The 18,429-nt window shown below is 37.6% G+C and overlaps 1 protein-coding gene across 2 annotated transcripts in view; it reads right to left on the bottom strand.

The window, feature by feature from the left end:
• eps15 (epidermal growth factor receptor pathway substrate 15) overlaps positions 1–18,429 on the bottom strand; it is a 37,853-nt gene that overhangs the window by 3,691 nt on the left and 15,733 nt on the right. The window contains exons 11-24 of one of the 2 annotated variants that reach the window (XM_066643504.1): positions 15,537–15,690; positions 15,018–15,103; positions 13,378–13,450; positions 11,981–12,142; positions 11,109–11,306; positions 7,921–8,295; positions 7,608–7,688; positions 7,124–7,241; positions 6,988–7,035; positions 6,533–6,879; positions 6,149–6,221; positions 5,533–5,603; positions 5,183–5,315; positions 3,621–3,805 (exon numbers count right to left, since the gene is read on the bottom strand). In XM_066643504.1, coding sequence (XP_066499601.1) covers positions 3,621–3,805; positions 5,183–5,315; positions 5,533–5,603; positions 6,149–6,221; positions 6,533–6,879; positions 6,988–7,035; positions 7,124–7,241; positions 7,608–7,688; positions 7,921–8,295; positions 11,109–11,306; positions 11,981–12,142; positions 13,378–13,450; positions 15,018–15,103; positions 15,537–15,690 — 2,104 coding nt within the window. The remainder of the gene's footprint in view (positions 1–3,620; positions 3,806–5,182; positions 5,316–5,532; positions 5,604–6,148; positions 6,222–6,532; positions 6,880–6,987; positions 7,036–7,123; positions 7,242–7,607; positions 7,689–7,920; positions 8,296–11,108; positions 11,307–11,980; positions 12,143–13,377; positions 13,451–15,017; positions 15,104–15,536; positions 15,691–18,429) is intronic. The other variant, XM_066643505.1, reaches the window with a different exon arrangement.

The raw sequence follows: 18,429 nt of genomic DNA, 5'->3' as shown, positions 1-18,429 counted from the left end.
TAACACTGTGTTGCATCACCTCTTCTTTTATCAATGCTCTGTATACATCCAAGATCAATTGCTGTAGTTTTGAAAGTGAAATGTTTTCCTATTCGTGCTTGATACAAGAATTCAGCTGATCAATAATGTTGGTTTTCATTATAGTCATTCTTATTTATAATGCACCACTTGTTTTCAGTGGGTCTGAACTAGTTTAGCGCCACTCCTTTACTACAGGACAGTGCTGTTATAATGCAGAATGTGGATTTGCTGTGTTTTACTGAAATAAGAAAGCCATTTCCAGAAAACATGTCTGTATGTCAGCATGTTGCTTCAAATGTCTGTATATATATATAGTTCAGCATTAACAGTACTTTCACTGGTATGCAATTCAACCATGCCATGTCCACCAACGCACCCCCATATCATCAAAGATGTTGGTTTTGAACCGTGAGCATATAACAAGCCGGGTGGTCCTACTCCTCTTTAGCCCAGATGATTTATTTCTAAAAATGTATTCAGAATTTGATTCATTGGACCTCTGGACACTTTTCCTCTTCATGAGTCCATCTTACAGCTTGGGCTCAGAGGTGGTGTTTCTGGATCCTGTTTATATATGTTTTCTTAGCATGACAGATTTTAAGGTGCATTTGTGAATGCAGTAAAGAACTGTGTTCATAAATAACAGTTCTCAGAAGTCTTGAGTCTGTTAAAATAACATTTATTTTGTAGCATTACACAAGTTTACCAATCTTTTTAAATGACCTGCTAGCAACAAATTTAAAAAACAAATATATTAAATTATTTGTATCTTTGTAAATGGAGTTAATGTTTAAAAGAGGTATGATGTTGAAGATGGGTAAGATAGAACTTGGCAAAATAGACAACTTTAATTTGGGTAAAATAGACGTTCTTTACTTCCCACATGCAGCAATAAGCTTGGATGGCCATGACCCTGTCACCAGTTCATTGCTTGCCCTTCCTTGAACCACTTGTGGTAGGTACTAAACACTATGTACAGGAAAAACCACACAAGACCTGTTATTTTTGAGATCTGACTGAAACAACATGACCATCACAATTTGGCCCATGCCAAAGTTCCTTAGATCCTTACATTGGCTCTTTTCCTGTGCTTGCAGTATATCAGTCTCAAGAGTTGACTGTTGTCCTAATGTCCACCCCTTAACAGATAGCACTTTAACAATGATATTACAGTAATTTATAGAGCAAAATTCTAAGGCAAGAATATGAACACTGATCCATGAATATATGTACTATTTCATTCCGTCACTTTGGGAAGTGCTTTAACACTGGCATTGTGGGTATGGCTTGGTTTCAGAGCGTCTGTCAGCACAAACATCCAAAATTCAAGATGAACGCTTTCTAAGACCCTCCAATACATGAAATATGTGCTAAAACTGAAAAGAAGCAAATTAAAGCTTGCAGAAACTCCAAACTATTTTGGGACTCTGTAAATAGTAAATAAAAATAGAACACAACCTTGTGAAGGTCATTTAAACCGTATGTTTAGGGAGGGTCATATTTACCACTTTTGCCTGAGGAGACCAATTGCTCTAGTTATGAAAGTGAATTGTTTTTCATTTTTGCTTGATATATGTCTCCATTATAGTCATTTAGTCGTCTCATAAAACACTAAACACATAAAAGTAGTAGTAATAATAATAGAATATTTTATAATACAATATTTATAAACTTATATACACACACACAAATTGTGTAAAGCTTTTGGCATAAAATTAACCCCATATATTGTCTCTGTGCAATTAAAAACCAAGTATCTGCATTTCTGTGTTTTGTTGTTTACCAAATCATTAGAACACAGCAACTGTTCTTCACATTGTGTGGCTGAATACTGTACAAGAGTTTATCATTTTTCTTTTACATTACAGTCATACCATGCAAAGCAGACGTTTTTCCATCAGTCTTGGAGAGCTGCTGTGCAAATCGTTGTGGTGAGGGCCAAAAAGAATATTCATATCATATATATCAATTTTGTTGTTGAGTGTGAATGTGTAAGAAGGACAAAAAGATTAAATCATGATGATTCTATGGATTCCAGTGATGACAGATAATCATGTTATAATACACAGCATGCGATAAACTATGGGCATGTTTCCTAGACATGGATAAACCCTACATGAAATTGCTGTGTCAGTTGTGAAATGACAATTTATTATTTTTTTTTAAATGACATTTTCAAGTGCTAAGTCATGTTTATAACTGGCCTTAAGACTGTACACACAGTAACCATGCTGAGCATGCAGTTCATTCACACAGAGACAGGGTTAAAAGATACAAACATGGACAAAGTTAAAAAGTTACACCAAACAAGGCTTGGGTGCTATTGTTTAAACATAGGAAAGCAATGGTTTTGTCACACAGATGTGAAAATAACTATTGGAATTGGGCTGACCACAAAGAGACAGGCACTTTCCCAGCTTGAGAACAGCAAACCCTCACATGTCGCCACAGAACCAAACAAAAATCAAACATAATCCTCAATAATCAAATATATAATTTGATAGCAGGTTAAATGATTTTCAGATAGAGACACACAGCCCTATTAAAAATACTTAACTAAATAAATTCATAGTGTATTTGTAGCTTAGCATTTTTTCCACATTCAATGATTTACTATTGCAAATTTGAATATATTAAAACACTGTTTATTGGCAAAAATTCAACCTGCTTACAAAAAATGAAAATAATTACAAATAAAGATGACAAGCTGAAACCAATGCTTTAAAAAAAAAGAAAAAAGAAAAAAAGTGGAGCCAAGAGATAAGGTTGGCACCCTTATAAAACACTTTATTGAGCTTCTTGCTTAGATTATAAGGCGAACTTGTGATGTTCCCTCCAGAGAGGATGGGAGTGGTGAGTGTGAGCTGAGGGTGTGCTGGGAGTCATGGTGTAGTGGGACTGATTCCTCAGTCAGAAAATGCCTGAGCAAATCACAGCTCAGAAAAAGTTACATGACAGGAACAGGCCAATCAAAGATGTGAACACATGATTAGTGCATGCAGCAACAGGGGAAGAGAGGGGAGATGGGGGGAGTGCAGGACAATGAACATGCAGGATGGACTCAAGCCTCATTCAGAACAGTGGAAACCATGATCAAAAGCACTGGCGTAAAATGACAGCAGCTTACAGCAAGCAGCCCCACCTCTCCAAACACAACTGATGAGAACTTACTGAGCATGTGGAAATTAGTACATTACAACTAGCAACTACGTATATACATGGATATGTTCAGTTAAATCATTTCTTTTCATTAGTCAATTAATTATACAGCCATTTTAGCAGACATATAAAGCTCTTCATTATATTTTTAATATATACATAGAATAAATTTTTACAAACACTAAAACACAATATTTTAAGTGTGCATTATATAAAACATGACTCCAGTGTAGCAACAAAGATGGTCAGGAAGACCTTAAAAAATAAATAGAAATTAGCAGTATACATGGAGCCCTTCTCAATAACATACATTGATACAGCTATTAAGGTCTGAGAGGCAAAGGCTGCTGCTAGAGCCACAGAGATGAAAAGTGAAATGTTAATGTCAAGGTTGGTTACTGCATTTCAGGAGGGGGAGAAGGGGCAGGGGAGGTGCTCACTTTGTCAAAGGTAGCAAATCTGTCAGGGTCACGCGTGGCTTGGCAGGGGGCAGAGGGAGCGAATGGATCTGGCACAGTGTCTTTAGCCGGAAGTGAGGAGAACTCTCCTGAGCTCGGAGCACTGAACAGCCCACGCCTCTGAAATGATTCAGACGACTCAGAGCAGTAAATGTTTGATCGCTTTCCTGTGGATAACACACACACAGACACACACACACAGACACACAGCTGTTGCTTAAGATATGTGTACATGTATACAAAACAAGTAACTTATTCTACTGAACCCTTACCACTGAAGTTCTGGGATTTTTGATTTGTGAGAGGCAGAAAATGCAATCAGTTTATTACATTGACTACTTTTACTTTTAAGGAAAATGCCTCTGCAAATTCACTGAATCAGTAAAAGAAAGTCTTCTAATAAGAACAGATCCTGTAATTCAGCTGAAAATTGACACACTAAATACTGCAAGATATTAACTTAAACTTTGAGGGTTCTATGTAAATTCTCTTTTAAATGTTTTCTGCTTTTTGTTTCCAGGCTTTGAAAAAATAAATAACCTAATATTTAACATATTTAACTGGGAAATCCAAACTCTTTTTTTCCGGTTACGCTGGGATTTTGTGTTAAATAAATTAGCAGCCATGGCATAATGGTTAGAGAAGAGAGCTTATGATAAGAAGGTTAGGGGTTTGAGCTCCATGACCAACATGAAATTAGGTGCTTTTCCACTGCATGGAACCTACATGACTCTGCATGGCTCTTTTGCTTTTCCACTGGCCAAATCTAGTACCAGGTAAGTTTTCAGTCCCAGCTCACTCTGGGTTCCAAATGCACAGAGTAGGTACTAAACAGTGATCTCTAAACCCTGCAGAGCTCTGGCTGGCCAGAGAGACATGCCTATCACCACAAAATACAGAGCTCATTCCAGCACAAACTGCAGCTTGTTAAATATCTTGAGTTACAGCAGCTTTCTCATTTATTTTTAATTGGACTCACAACGGCAGCTCGTAACTTTACCTTTAGGTGTTTGGAAAAGTTTATATGCTCCTTGGACCGATGGCCGATGAACATTTCCAGTGAAAGCCGAATGTGCAACAAGTAAAACTGATCTATGACAACAGGGGAGCGAAGCCGTGTTCAGTCCAAAAAACAACATGCGAATAACTTAACCACCACCATTGTTGTGGTTTTTAAAACCGGCGATTCATGTTAGAGATGCGGTTTTGCGACATTACAGGCTCCATTTTGCGGGGAAGGTGTGCCAGTGGAAAAGCAACAAGCTGCTGAATCGTGTGCAGCCGGACCCATGCAGTGGAAAAGCGCCAATAGGCACAGTGTGTTTTTGATGGACATGTCTTTCCTATCCTTCTCCTATTGTGCATAGTGAATAGAAGAATCAGACAATACTGAAGACGGTGTTACAAACATCAAATAAAGGTTCCAAATAATCAACAATTTCTAAATTCTTGTATTCATTTCATTTTACAAAAAATCCCAACCTTTCTGGACAAGGAGTTTGTGAACAGATAAAGAGTGGTTTCTGTGGTCTGTCAATACTTACCTGGTGGAGGGGGGGGTGGTCTAGTTGGTGTCCCTGTTTTGGGTGGTAATGCAGGAGGCACATCTGATTGGTTGTCTTCAAATAAATTCTTATTATTTGTGTTTGAAGAGGCAAATGGATCTGCACTGCTAGTCTGTAAAACACAAAAAGCAGAAGAGGGATTTATTCTTCATTTTTCCGTTGAATAGTGCAATACATTTCTCTGGCATGATCAGTACTGGTAACTGGATAAATCAGATCACAGATGAATTCAAACTATGTAAAATACATTGAAATTTTATAAAACCCAGATTACAGAAAGTAAGAAAATACTTTTTTAATTAAAATGAAACAGGATTTAGGAAGGTTACCTTTGCCAGGCTGCTGAAGTCTGCAAAACCTCCTCCAAATGACTCATTGCCGAAAACAGTGACAAAGGGATCTGAAACATAAGGATTTGTCTAGAATGTAATCAAATCACATAAAAAGACGTTATAAAACTTCGACTGCATTTTGCAATAAAGTTTTGATTAGAGGAATGAAATGCTCAGACATCAGAGAAAACACTGAGCCTCTATGTGAAAGCCCTGTTGAAAGCCACACTACTTTCAAACTAGCAGGCGACAAGTCGCTTACATCACCCCAAGTTTGTCTCTCGTGAGTGTGTCAAGGCCACTAGCGTTGTTTTGGGGGGGGGGCGTTGTTCAGAAGCTGGCCGAACTTCTGATGCCATGACTATGATTGGTTCAAAGAATTTCTTACAGCTAACTGTTTAGAATGTTGCCTCAGTGCGCCATAACTAATCTGCAGAAAGTTGAGATCTCAACTTGATTTGTCGCTTGTTGCTGAATCACAGCTACAAATCAAGTTCTCCCATAGGAAATGACTGCACACTCATTGTTTTGTCACCTGCTAGTTTAAACGCACAGCCAGAATTTTGGTGATGAAAATATAAGTCTTAATCCAACAGAGGGCTTCATTGCTTACCAGGATCAGAGTCTGCATTCACTGCAGTCCCTCCTGGTGCAAAAGGGTCATTAGGAACTGCTGGGACATCCTTCTGGAAAACAGAAACAGCAACTGAAATGTCAGGGGCATAAAGTGACAGGCAAAATCAATGTACATCTAAAGGAAAAAACACAGAAGTCTAGTTTCTTCTGATGCAAATTTCTGTGGATGATTTTCTTAACAGATTGTGCACTGTAGTAACACTTGTTTATACAGTACACCAGTCAAATCAGCATCTCACACAAGACTGAACATCACAGCACAGAGGAAATACCAGTTTAGCATGACATTATATGCATATTCCACACAGTCAAGTATAAAAGCAAGAAACTCTTCATAAAGATCTTATTTATTATAACTCACCGATGGTACATCTGACCCACTAAATGGATCATCGCCTGTTCCAGCTGCAGAAGTGAATGGATCAGAGTCTGCATCCACCTTGGATGCAAATGGTACATTTCCACTGCTGGAGCTAAATGGGTCCGCTGTGACCGCAGTCCCAGGTTTGGAAGAAAACACATCGGTGCCAGGAGTGTTGTTGAGCTGAGAAGAGAACAGGTCTGGTTCCGAAGAGACGGTGCTTGAGCTGAATGGGTCAGACGTAGCAAAGGGGTCTCCAGTGGGAAAGGTGGCTGAGGAAGACTGTTTGAAGAATTTGTCTGTAGCAAATGGATCTGTGCCTTTGAAGGGATCACCACCAAATGGATCTAGACAGCAGAGTAACCAAGCTTAGAAAAACTCTGCTTTACACAATGTTGTTTGTAGACAAAAGTGTACAGCTAAGCATGGGCTGAATACATGTTCTTGCTGCTTACCTGAAACGTCTACTTTTGAGAAGGGGTCATCGTCTTTGAAAAGGTCACCTGTACAAAAACGTGGAGATAAATACCACATTAACAAATCTGAACTTTATATTTGACACAGCTAAAAAACGTTGGTGCATGTAAATACCCATCTTACTCCCAGTGAAGGGGTCAGACTGAAAGAAATCATCAGTAGTGGGGCTACTAGGGTGAGCACATAAACCCTGGGAAGGCTCCTCCTTCTGTTCTGGAACAGGAGAATCCACCTATACACGACCCAGTCAGAAAGTCATTATGAATAGATGAACCACCTTAACAGCTTGTGCAAGGCCTTTTTGAAAATATACTGCAATGGTTGTCCAAATAACATTATTTTCACTTTAATGTTTTTAAATGTTAAAAATACATGAAATACCTTTTGTTTTTTTAAGACGTAATTTGTTGGGCACAAACTTCAATACATCTTGCATAAGTATTTGCAAAAGTGATAGATCTGCTAAACAGGCTTTTCTTAACACATCTGATTCATACACACTGGCTAACATACAAATAAAAGTAATGTCTCAAAAACTTTGTAATTAACTTCACTGAAAGCAAAAATACTCCAACAAGGCTGAGACTGGTTTACTGACCTTGGTAGTGGGCTGCTTCTTTACCTCGTCCTCTGTCTCTTTTACCTGTAACTCTTCCACTGCAGGAGAACTGGTGTTTTCCTGAGAACACAAAAAGAGAATAATGCTACACCTCATTCTGTTAAACCCTGTACTTTATACAAGCACTAACAAAAAAATAAAAATAAAAATTTTACACCAATAATTACTTCCAGGGGCCAATGCATCATGGAATCTAGCATCATAATTATATGAACTTATTTTGGCATGTTTGAAGATCATTTTAAGAAGTTAAAAAAAGCACATAGGTGTTTTATTGGCACTAATTGCTTACCATATGGTTCTGAGGCCAGATAGCATTGATGGGAGCCACTTTGGAGAGCATGCTGGTGTAGAGGTCTTCCAAATGGTCAGCTTTAGGCTCCAACTCTTCAGGACTGGAGGACACCTCTTCATCAGGCTGCTCCTCAGTCACTCTCAACTCCTGTGGCTCATCTGAAGGGCCAAGCTCCTCTTCATCATCTTCCACCTCGTCTTTTTGTTTAATGAGAATTTGTTCTGTGGGTTGTGGCCACTGCAAACACTGGTGCTGCTCAGCAGGGGGCACTGTTCCATTGACAAATGCAGGCTCCTCTTCAAGAACTTTCCAGGTAAGCTGGGCTGTAACCTCTCGCTCTTCTGACTTTAGCTCAGCCAACTTTTCCTGCATCTACAACACCAAAAAGAGAGACAAAAAACGTGGGACAAAAGAAAAAAAAAGTGCAGAAAATAAAACAAGATAAATGTTTTAAGGAGCAATCTGTAAGAAATGTCCAGGTGTGTGATCACGAAGGAAGATAAAGCACTGGCATCCCTGAGAACAAAGCTGAAGCAGTATATTCTCTCTGAGAAGTGCCCAGTCCAGAGCGGAGCTCTACTTGAATTTCAGCCTGAGATCCCACTCTCTGTCCAATCACATTACAATACCAACCACTGGGTTTCCAGGTCCACAGTGTCTTGCAGATATGAAGAGAACAAGTAATCAGTGATAATGTTAAATTTTACCAGACACAAAAAGCCTCAGTGCTCTCCTAAAAATCTTCAAAAGAGTCTTCCGGTATGGTCGGTGTAGAAGGAATGCATAGATGTGAGGAGCTCCAAGCACGTCTCTTGTTTCAGCTATTTTTTCATTGTAAATTCAATGCTTAAAAATGTTCCACAAGAATTGTTCTTTCAACAGGAATTGTTCTTTCCACCCCCCATTAGCTTCACAGTGGCTCTGTGATCTTATGCTCTTCCTTAAGCTGGAGAAGATTACGTTTTCATACCAAAAAAAAAACATCTGGGAAATTTTTTCAAACATGGTATCCCGTAATACAAAAACCCATAGTACTCCCCTCCCACTAGGCACATTACTACATCTACCTCTATGTAATATTTAGACTGTAGCAGCTGTCTAAAAGTAAGTAAAAGTATGTGTATGAGTGTATATTAATATTTTGTTTTTATCGTTATAATCATATAATTTATATGTTAATGCCCATATATTTATTTATTTATTTTGTTTATTTTTCGCTTTTATGTTCACGTCAATTAGAAAAACTGTGGGAACAATTCACTTTTCGAACAAATTGTATATTAACACTTTTCCACCATTTGTTTACGTTGGGAAGAAGTAGTCAACATCAATAAGATTTAAGGCCATTTAAAGGCTAAGCACCAGTTATATGAAAGTGTCAAACAAATAAATACAGTGGAATTTGAGTTCCTAACTTGTGTTTATTGATAGTCAGAAAACATGTTTTTTCTTACTAATTCAAGGAATAAGGTTTAAAAGACCGTTGGTCCCCGCCACCCCCCCACCAGTGTTTCGGAAACTCTAATAGGCGTTTTGCATGTGACGTAGATGGTGGACAACAACTCTAGAAGTTGCACTTAATTTAATGCGAAAAGGTGTGTTGTTTTTGGCTCCAATAATTCAATGTACAGTGGGACATCTGTGCACAAATGGCCCAAAAATCCCAAATTATCCAGAAAATGGACTAAACTTGTCAACTTTAAACGGGCACTTTGGAAAGGACCATCCGCTCACTCCGTTATCTGTAGCTCATTTCACTGGCGCTTTTCCAACAATATGGGCATGTAAGGAAACCAATGAAAGGTGTTCAAGAGCTTATGTATACATGGAGGTAAACAGGGTAAGGACACTCACTTCGCCTGTTTTAGTTGGTGTTAGTTAACGTTAGCTTGACTTGCTAAACTTGGTGGCTCAGATTATACTAGGCTACGTATCACTAGTTGCATTACGGAGGTTTACAGTGTCGGATGAATTTGAGTTCGACTTCAATCACATTTACAAGAATAACAGTACCTCTAAATTTGAGTTTAGCTTATTGCTAGGCTATTGTCATGAATAATGTTTGTTATTTAGCTAACTAGATACTGTCATAACAGTCAGTCATAACGGTGCTTTACCGCAGCGTTATTCGGCTGTTGTCCACCAGCGACGTCACGGTTGCGTTCAAAAATTTCCGTAGCGAGCTCGGGTTTTTCCGTCAATTTAATAAAATTGTCAGTTTTAAAGCAAATTAAGCATGCTATTTACATTTTAATTCATACTTATATATGTCAGTAAGTAAAATATTCATGGAGGTCCATTGAGTGGTGCTTAGTCTTTAATGTGAAAAAATTGTGAATAAGAAGCAAGGATCTGCCACCTAAAAGGTCATTTATAATTGGAGGGGAAAATAACACCAGGCTTGTCTAGTCTAAATATTTTATGTAAAGGCTTGTAAACAAAGGAAAATGTACATGTCATTAACGGTTATATATAATGTTTTTTTCCCCTAAAGTTAGTGCTATCTTCAGCTCTTAAGGTGGAACAGAGATTTCAAGAAGCTTGTGAATAATGGCAGTAAGACTAGTATATAGGCACATTTAAGGTGAAATGAAATTTTGCATCAGCAAATATATGCCTCCTAAAATAACATCTATGGTGGAAGGAAAAAAGCTATATCTAACCTTGTGTAGTCAAAATATTAAGGTGAATGTGGATAGTAAAGGCATGTAAATGCTGAGATTATGGCAAACTCTTTTTCATTACTCATTTTTGCCATAGATTCTGTAGTGTAGGTAGATTTTTTACAGAAGTGATTAACCCTTCTGTGTAAATAGGTTGATAATGGCACATTCATATTAGCTACTAAAGGTCCTATTACGAAGTTTTAAACTCATCAATTGCTTGTTCATGTACATTCAGTTTTCCTCAAACTGGCAAACTGGTTGAGCTTTGCATCTGGGGAGGAGAGGAACAAGAACAACAGACAAATCTCTCCACTGTTTTGAAAGTGTATTGTAGCTCTCATATTAAACGCTTGGTGTCAGTATTACAGACTGCCCCTTTTAAAAACAAAACATAAAAAGCACTTTTCAGAATGCCTTTCACTACAAAAATATCTAGGGATATTTTACTAAAGGTTCTTTAAATATCTCTTTATAAAAATAAGATAGAGAGTAAAAATAGGTAATGGAGAGTGGCCAGACCTGGGCAATCTGTGTGTGTGAGACTGTTACTGCATCCTGCAGAGGGCAGAGCTGAGCACGAGCTGACTGCACTTTCTCGCCAAGACTGCGTGTCTCCTCTTGCAGACGCAGAAGCTCCTCTCTGGCTCTCACCAACTCCTCCTCATAGTCTCCAATCCTCTGCTCCTGCTCTGAGTGCTCTGCCTGCAGGGACTGGATCTGAACACACAGACATATGTAATTTACAGTTATATAAAATGTACACTATTTAAATCACACATAGTCTATGAAAGGTAGTGGGCAATATAACGGCTCATCTGATATAATATTACATGCACTTCTATGAACAAACAAGCACAGTGAAAGACATTTCAAGATGTTGTACAATAGTTTGAATTGACTTTCAATTAAATTGTTTTGTTAGTTACTGTTATTTCAAGTAGTTCTATGTTGTACTGGACATACATATATATATATATATATATATATATATATATATATATATATATATATGGATATACATCACATGGAGAAATTTTCTCAGACACACTTTAATCATTACATTTCATAATTCAGACCAAATCCAATGTCTATAAATGTACAAACCCCATCTCTAAAAAGGCTGGGACACTGCAAAATGTAAAAAAAAAAAAATAATAATAATAATTCTGGAATTTTTTAAAAAATTGACTTTTATAGGAAGACGTATATCTATGAAATATTCTTTTTAAACCTAATCATGTCACTGACCTGTGTCAGTGTATATATATATATAAAAAGATGTAAAGAGTTGTAATATTTTGAATTATAAAAGTGAGGGACTACAAAATATACAACAGTGTGTATAAAATAGGAAGAACTGTCAGAGAGAAATGCCCATTTCTTTCACAGACCAGCTGGTTTTCATGACTGCACTGTTGCCGTATTAACTGGAGCTGCTCCTCCAGGGAGGACTTCTGTTCATCTAGCCTCTCCAAAGCTTCCTGAACCTCCTGCCTCTCCGTCTGCAGCTTCCGCAACTCCTCACTCTCTTTTTGCACCTCATCCTGCAAGTCCTAGAGATGTAAAAACAGTGGGAGCAGTGAGTAACACCAACATTCAAAGCAAACATATTTAATTGTATTCCTCTTTCCCTTTAGAGATGAGTTAAAACAGCTAATTGAATTGTGTTTTAGCTGCATTACTGGAAAATGCAGCCATGCATCCAAATATGACTCAATGTGTCAGATAACTAGGACTGCTGTAAGGCTGTGTGTGTAAAACTCTAATCAATTGACATAGGATATTTTAAATCTTATCCTGTCTATATCACACACACACACACCAAGAATGACAAGATAGCTACTAATGTACCAAAAACCTACATACATATGTTGTTAACTTCATACATACATGCAACAAAAATATAGATTTTAAGCATTGGTCTAGCTGACTGGCTAAACATACCCACTCTCTACATCAAACCTGGTGAGAGGAGAACTTGGAACCGTTTATGGAAAAATTAAGTCAGTCATTTATCAGTCACAGCTTAAACACAAAAGTTAGCTCCTGAATACTTTCTCCCACCTGATTTCATTATTCATATAGTGTAATGTCTACAAGCTAAGATTTCTTTAAGCCTATTTAAAGCTTAAGCACATACTGATAACACACTGAAAAGGTACGAAAGCTTGGTTTCCCAAATTGTAGAACACTGTTCTTCCATCATGTTTGTTGTGGACACTTATCATTAATTGGAAATTATCTAGGCAGCACAATGATGCGAAAGGTACTGTCCAGGGATCTGGGCTTATGGTTTACACCCTTGCCTCAGTTCACTGTCTATTCAGTGAGTTCTCCATGTGTTTGCATGGGTTTTTTTTCCATGGGTGCTCTGGTTTCCCCACACATTCAAAATAAATCACTCAAAAGGTAAATGTACGGCAAAAGGTATCTTAATGGTGAAAAATGGCACACTAAATATATTCAATTAAGTCACTTTTATAAGTGACTGTATAAGTTAATAGGTTTAAGTATTCAAAATGAACAATGAGGGGGTTAAAAAAAAACAATGAGCTTGACATTCTTCCCAAACACTCCTACATTCTCGTAGTGTTTTATTTTAGACACACCCTGTTAGACAAGAGGGAGTGTGTGTCACATACTAAGTGGCAATCATTCTCTAGTTAATAATAGGAAATCAGACGCAATGCATGTGTGAACAGCAATGCTGATGTACGTCAGAATCTCCAAGCAATTGCAATATTTGAAACACAGCAAACTTACAGATATATTTACTAGCTATTCTTACCTGTACCTCACTGGTCCTCTGTCTGATGCTCTCTTCTTTTTCCTTGATCTCCTGTTCCACAGAATGTTTCTCTCTGAAAGACCAGCACAAACATGAGTATTTAACCACTGCAGCAACAAACGGCAATGACAGCCAGCCAGGCGTGTGCTGAACAGCTTCCCCCATGTCTATGAGGCTAATGGAGAAAGAGAGTGTGAATGAGTGGAGGGAGGGATGTGTCAGGGCTGGAAAGAAGGGGTGCCATTCTGCATATGTGCAGATGGCACAGAGAGAGAGAGAGAGAGAGAGAGAGAGAGATGAAAATTAATCAATCAACTTTCCTTATACAGGAAAATAATTAAACATAATTAAACATATTTAAAATAATTGATCAATTTAACGGGATAATCAATAAAATTAAAAAAGCAAACGTAAAACTGACAAATAATTTACAGTGCAGGTGGGCACTGCATACTTGTTTTCAGGATTTATACAACTGCTTTGTCTTAGCTTAGTCAGATTCAAAAACTCTAACCATGAGTCGAACACACTCAGAGACAGGGTGAGATTTCCATGCAGTTAAAAAACAAACATAACACAGAAAGAGAGAGCGAGAGAGACAGAGAGAGACACACACACATGCACTGGGATACAAAATCAGAACGAAAATAGACAAGGTCTTGTAATAAAAGCCTTGGCATCTTGCCTATAATATCCAAATATCTATCCAAGGACTTATTTTAAGAGCAAGGATATCCAATAAAACTGTAGTGTCTCAATGTCAAATGAAGCATATTACTGGTATTCTCCATTTGAAAGCCTTTTCTGTTGGACAGGAAGAGCTGTTACTTACCTTCCACTGGATGTGGCTTGTTGCCTTGGGAACTTAAGGCAATCCCAAACAACATGCATCATTTTGACAATGAGCTCCTCACCATTATCAATCTTTCTCCTCTCTCTCTCTTATTGGCTTTTCTTTTTATCTTGCTGTTAGAAACACTCCTTGTCCCCCTTCACTTGCTCTGAGTTCTCAGAAATGGGAAGTGGAAGAGAGAGAGAGGGTGGGGGGAAATAAACCTGCACTATTTATGTTGCGAGAGGAAGGTTTGGCCCTGATTACTGATAGACTAATTCGCAGTGATACTGTGTTTGTGTGAATAAGGAATAAGGAGGAGGTAGCTCTTGTCGTCACACTAAACTCAGGAGAATAAACTGCTCCCAGCTGAGAGCATGCAAAAAGACAAACATCATGCCTCTCTGCTTAACTCTAAAACATCCATCTTCCTTTTTTACCTAAACAACTGAAGTATTCAGATTTCCAATCTGGAAAATACTTTTAGCACTTTCATAGCCTGCTGTGCACCTGGTTGTGTGAATGAGAGATGGCTCCCACTCACTGAACTATAAATAACACACACATGCTGAGCAAATGGGAGGTTGACAGAAAAAAAGCAGAACATGCTAAATGAATTAAAACCTGTATACTAAACTGCACTGCAAAGAACACTGTAGGAGAGAAAACAGATCAATCAACTGAAATCATTTGTGTCTCTTTGAAATAAAACAGCCTTGTTTATTTAAACAAATCATAACTCACTTATAAAACTATAGCTGTCTTATTCTGTACTAAAATGTGAATGGAGACTTTCAGAAAATCTCACCTCTGCAGGTCCATGATCTCATTACTGAGGGAGTCCAACTCTTTAATGGCAGAGAAGTCTGCAGCTTGACATGACAAGGTGCTATTCTGTTCAGGACCAAGGATAGTGGGAGTTAAAAAAACAGAGAACATAAACCAATAATAGCATCATAAAAATGTTAGAAAAATTAACAAATATGCTGGAAGATACAAGTGCGTGTTGATGGTTGAAAAAAAATAAATAAATTCACAGTAAATACATGGAGCAGAAGGTAAGACAGGAGAGATATTTAACAGACTCACACAAACAGGCAAACTGATAGACATCAGAAAGCTAGAAAAAAGCCCACATACAAAGGAGATGCATGATTAGTATGTACACCTATGACAGCTTCAAAGTCAAAAGAAAAAAAAAAACAAAAAAAACAAACAAACAAAAAAAGTACTGTTGATACTTAGACGTGTGAAATAAACGTAGAGTAGGAAGAAAATGTTATATATATATATATTTTATTTTATTATTTTTTTTAATAAGCATTACCTGACGTGCTAGCCTGTCTGAGGGAGGGATCATCTCTGGTGTAAGAGTCTGGGGTGGTTCAATGCCTTTGGATAGTTTTTGATTGATTAGATGAAGAGCCAAAGCAAACTGCTCTCTTGTCAGTTTCCCAATGTCACCGATGTCACACAACTCCCTGTAGGACAAAGAAAGAATGTGAAAAATATGCATGCAATACATTCTCAGATTCTGAGATATGAAGGAAGAGACAGAAGGGCAGAGATGGTGAGATTGTTGTAATGTTTTTCATAAATTTGGGGCCATGATACTGAAAGATGCCTCTGTAATAAACAGCCTGAATTTGCAGATAAAAAGAAGACCAATATCAGAGAACCAAAATGCACAGGGAGGGAGGTTTGGGCATTGGAGCTCTGCTAAATAAGGGGGTTCCAGACAAGGCAATCATTTGTCTCAGAGTAGGAGTTTAAACTAATTACATATTAAGAGGTAACCACTAGTTTCCTAGTCTCGCATTGCTAGACACTCTAGGGAGAGTCTGGTGCCTTTTGGCACTTAACATAGCCAAGAATCCTGACAGTGCAGCCAGATTAGTGCACTGAAACCATCAGGGACCAGTTGCACAAAACACAGTAAGTTTTCCCCTTAGCCTAAGTATGACAATTAAGGCTTAATTTCTCCTTAGCTGAGGGATTTACTCAAAGGTGTTGCACCATATCCCTTAAAAGATTTACTTACGTAAGGAAATGTGTTAAGGGATTTACTGCACCAACAGATTTTTTTTCAGAAAAAATGGAAGAAAAGAAAATAAAGAAAATCAGATTGGTCAGAGGAGGAAAAGATAATACTTCTTGAGGAATTCAATAAAAGCAGACAGGCAAGGGCATTTGAACCCTGGTGAGTGATGTGGCACACAGTTGACTTACTGACATGAAATACCTCGCCTGTTACTGACTGGAAGAATCCCATAGCATAAAATCCAAAAGCACTCATTAATTGCATTGCAGCAGGAAGAGCACAGCTGTGGAAAGTAGCATGATCCAACAGAAGACAATTAAACAAATCTTGGATTGACAGCCGATCAAATCTGTAACTTAAAATCCACTGCTTATCATTAAGCACAGCTTAATGTCCAGCGAGTTCTCCCGGTCGCTGAACACTCTCCCCAGGATATGTTCATTTATCGTCATAAACTCGGCCATGTTGCTGTTAAGATTGTATCAGAGATACTTTAAGTTGTTTTCCTTAACATGTTTGCTAAGGTGTTTTGTGCAACGGCTTAAACTTTAAGGGATTCCTTAAAAGATAAGACAAAGACAAAAGAAAAATCCTTAAATACATTAAAAACAATTTAAGGAAATGTTAACACAAGGTGTTTTGTACAACTGGCGTGACAATGCAATGACATGCAAAGTATTTTTTTCCGAGGCTGGGTTAAATAATATAAAGGTAAAATAATATTTATATATAACTTAAATAATAATAAGATTATAAAATCTTTCTATAAGCAGAATTAGGGTGGCAATGACTCTTCCTAAATCAATGAATCTGTCAAATGGTTTTTTGATTAACTGATTATAGTTTATTTGAAAAAATATAAAAAGACTATAATGAAATAGAAACAAAACTGGTTTATGGCAGAATTTCAATGATATTTAATAAGAAATACCATTTTTTTAAAATAACAAATAAAAAACAATTATAAGTATAAAAAAAATGGCATATTGGCATGTGGCCCTTATATTCCTCAATTATGTTTTAGGCAACAATTTGGCATTGTTTGAAAATTACTTTTCATATATTTACAAATTTTATGAAGCTGGACCAACACTATGATATGACAGAAATGAACACACTCACCCATTACACCTAGCCTCACCCACCCCTTAATTTTTCTACAGGAATTTTCATTAATGGATAAAAACGCTAATCTCACAGCTAAGGAAGTGTTTATTTTTTTGGAAACTATATTGCCCGCTGTAGAGAAGATAACAGAGTACATGAGTAGGACCTAGCTAGACATGTAGAGTCAAAGATTCAGCGGTTTTGGAATAAACTCCTATAGCTTTAATTGGGGAGACAAGAAAGACCAGTATGCAGTGTAAATAAACAGATATAAAACAAAATAAATAGCTATAAAATCAAGTTTGCGCTGAAAATATAAACTAGAGAATCGCACAGGTCTGGTTCGCTCAGGTCCAGTTTCCTTATCCAGTGTGTATCGCCTTTTTGTCCCTGAAGCATATATCAGCTCGCATTCTCACGTGTTTTTTTCCACGTTTATGTGTCTGCTTATACCATTTGTGAGGGAATGCAAAGTCTGACCTCTTTTATGACTAGTCCTAGTAGGTAAGCTGAAAATATTATTTCAGAAGATTTTTTTTTCCCCCTCTTTGTGAAGTATGCGGGACTGAGGGTGGGAGTGGACTGAAACAAAAATAAAATGCTGATGATTTTTGGCAAGAGTAGGAGGATGAGAGATATTTGGTTAGTTTAAACAAACAGTCCAGCAAAGCACTAATTTGTAGAAAAGAAAAGCGGAATGGGAGGGTGGGCTGTATATACCGATTGTGAATATGGCTGTTTATCAAATTGGTAATGAGATTAATTGTCAAAGAGTTTAAAATAAATATAAATTGTTTGGATTACTTGCTGCAGCCCTAGTGGGAATTGCTGCAAGGTCCAAAATGCAATCTGTGTTAATGTGGATGCAACACGTGGTGACATGGAGGCCCATTCATCTCATCCCAGAATAAGGCTCCATGGCGAAAGTGTGCATGTGCCCAAAAGCCAGAAAATAGCATGCACCCAAAAAAAAAAAAAAAAAGTCAGATTTATAAAACTGTTCACAGTTGAACACTGAACACTTCTCTTTATGTCACAACCTTCTTCAAAATGTGCACATATGAACCAGCCT

The sequence above is a fragment of the Hoplias malabaricus genome, chromosome 14 (assembly GCF_029633855.1).
Source record: "Hoplias malabaricus isolate fHopMal1 chromosome 14, fHopMal1.hap1, whole genome shotgun sequence".
Classification (NCBI taxonomy): Eukaryota; Metazoa; Chordata; class Actinopteri; order Characiformes; family Erythrinidae; genus Hoplias; species Hoplias malabaricus.
This window is presented reverse-complemented; position numbering and strand designations above follow the sequence as displayed.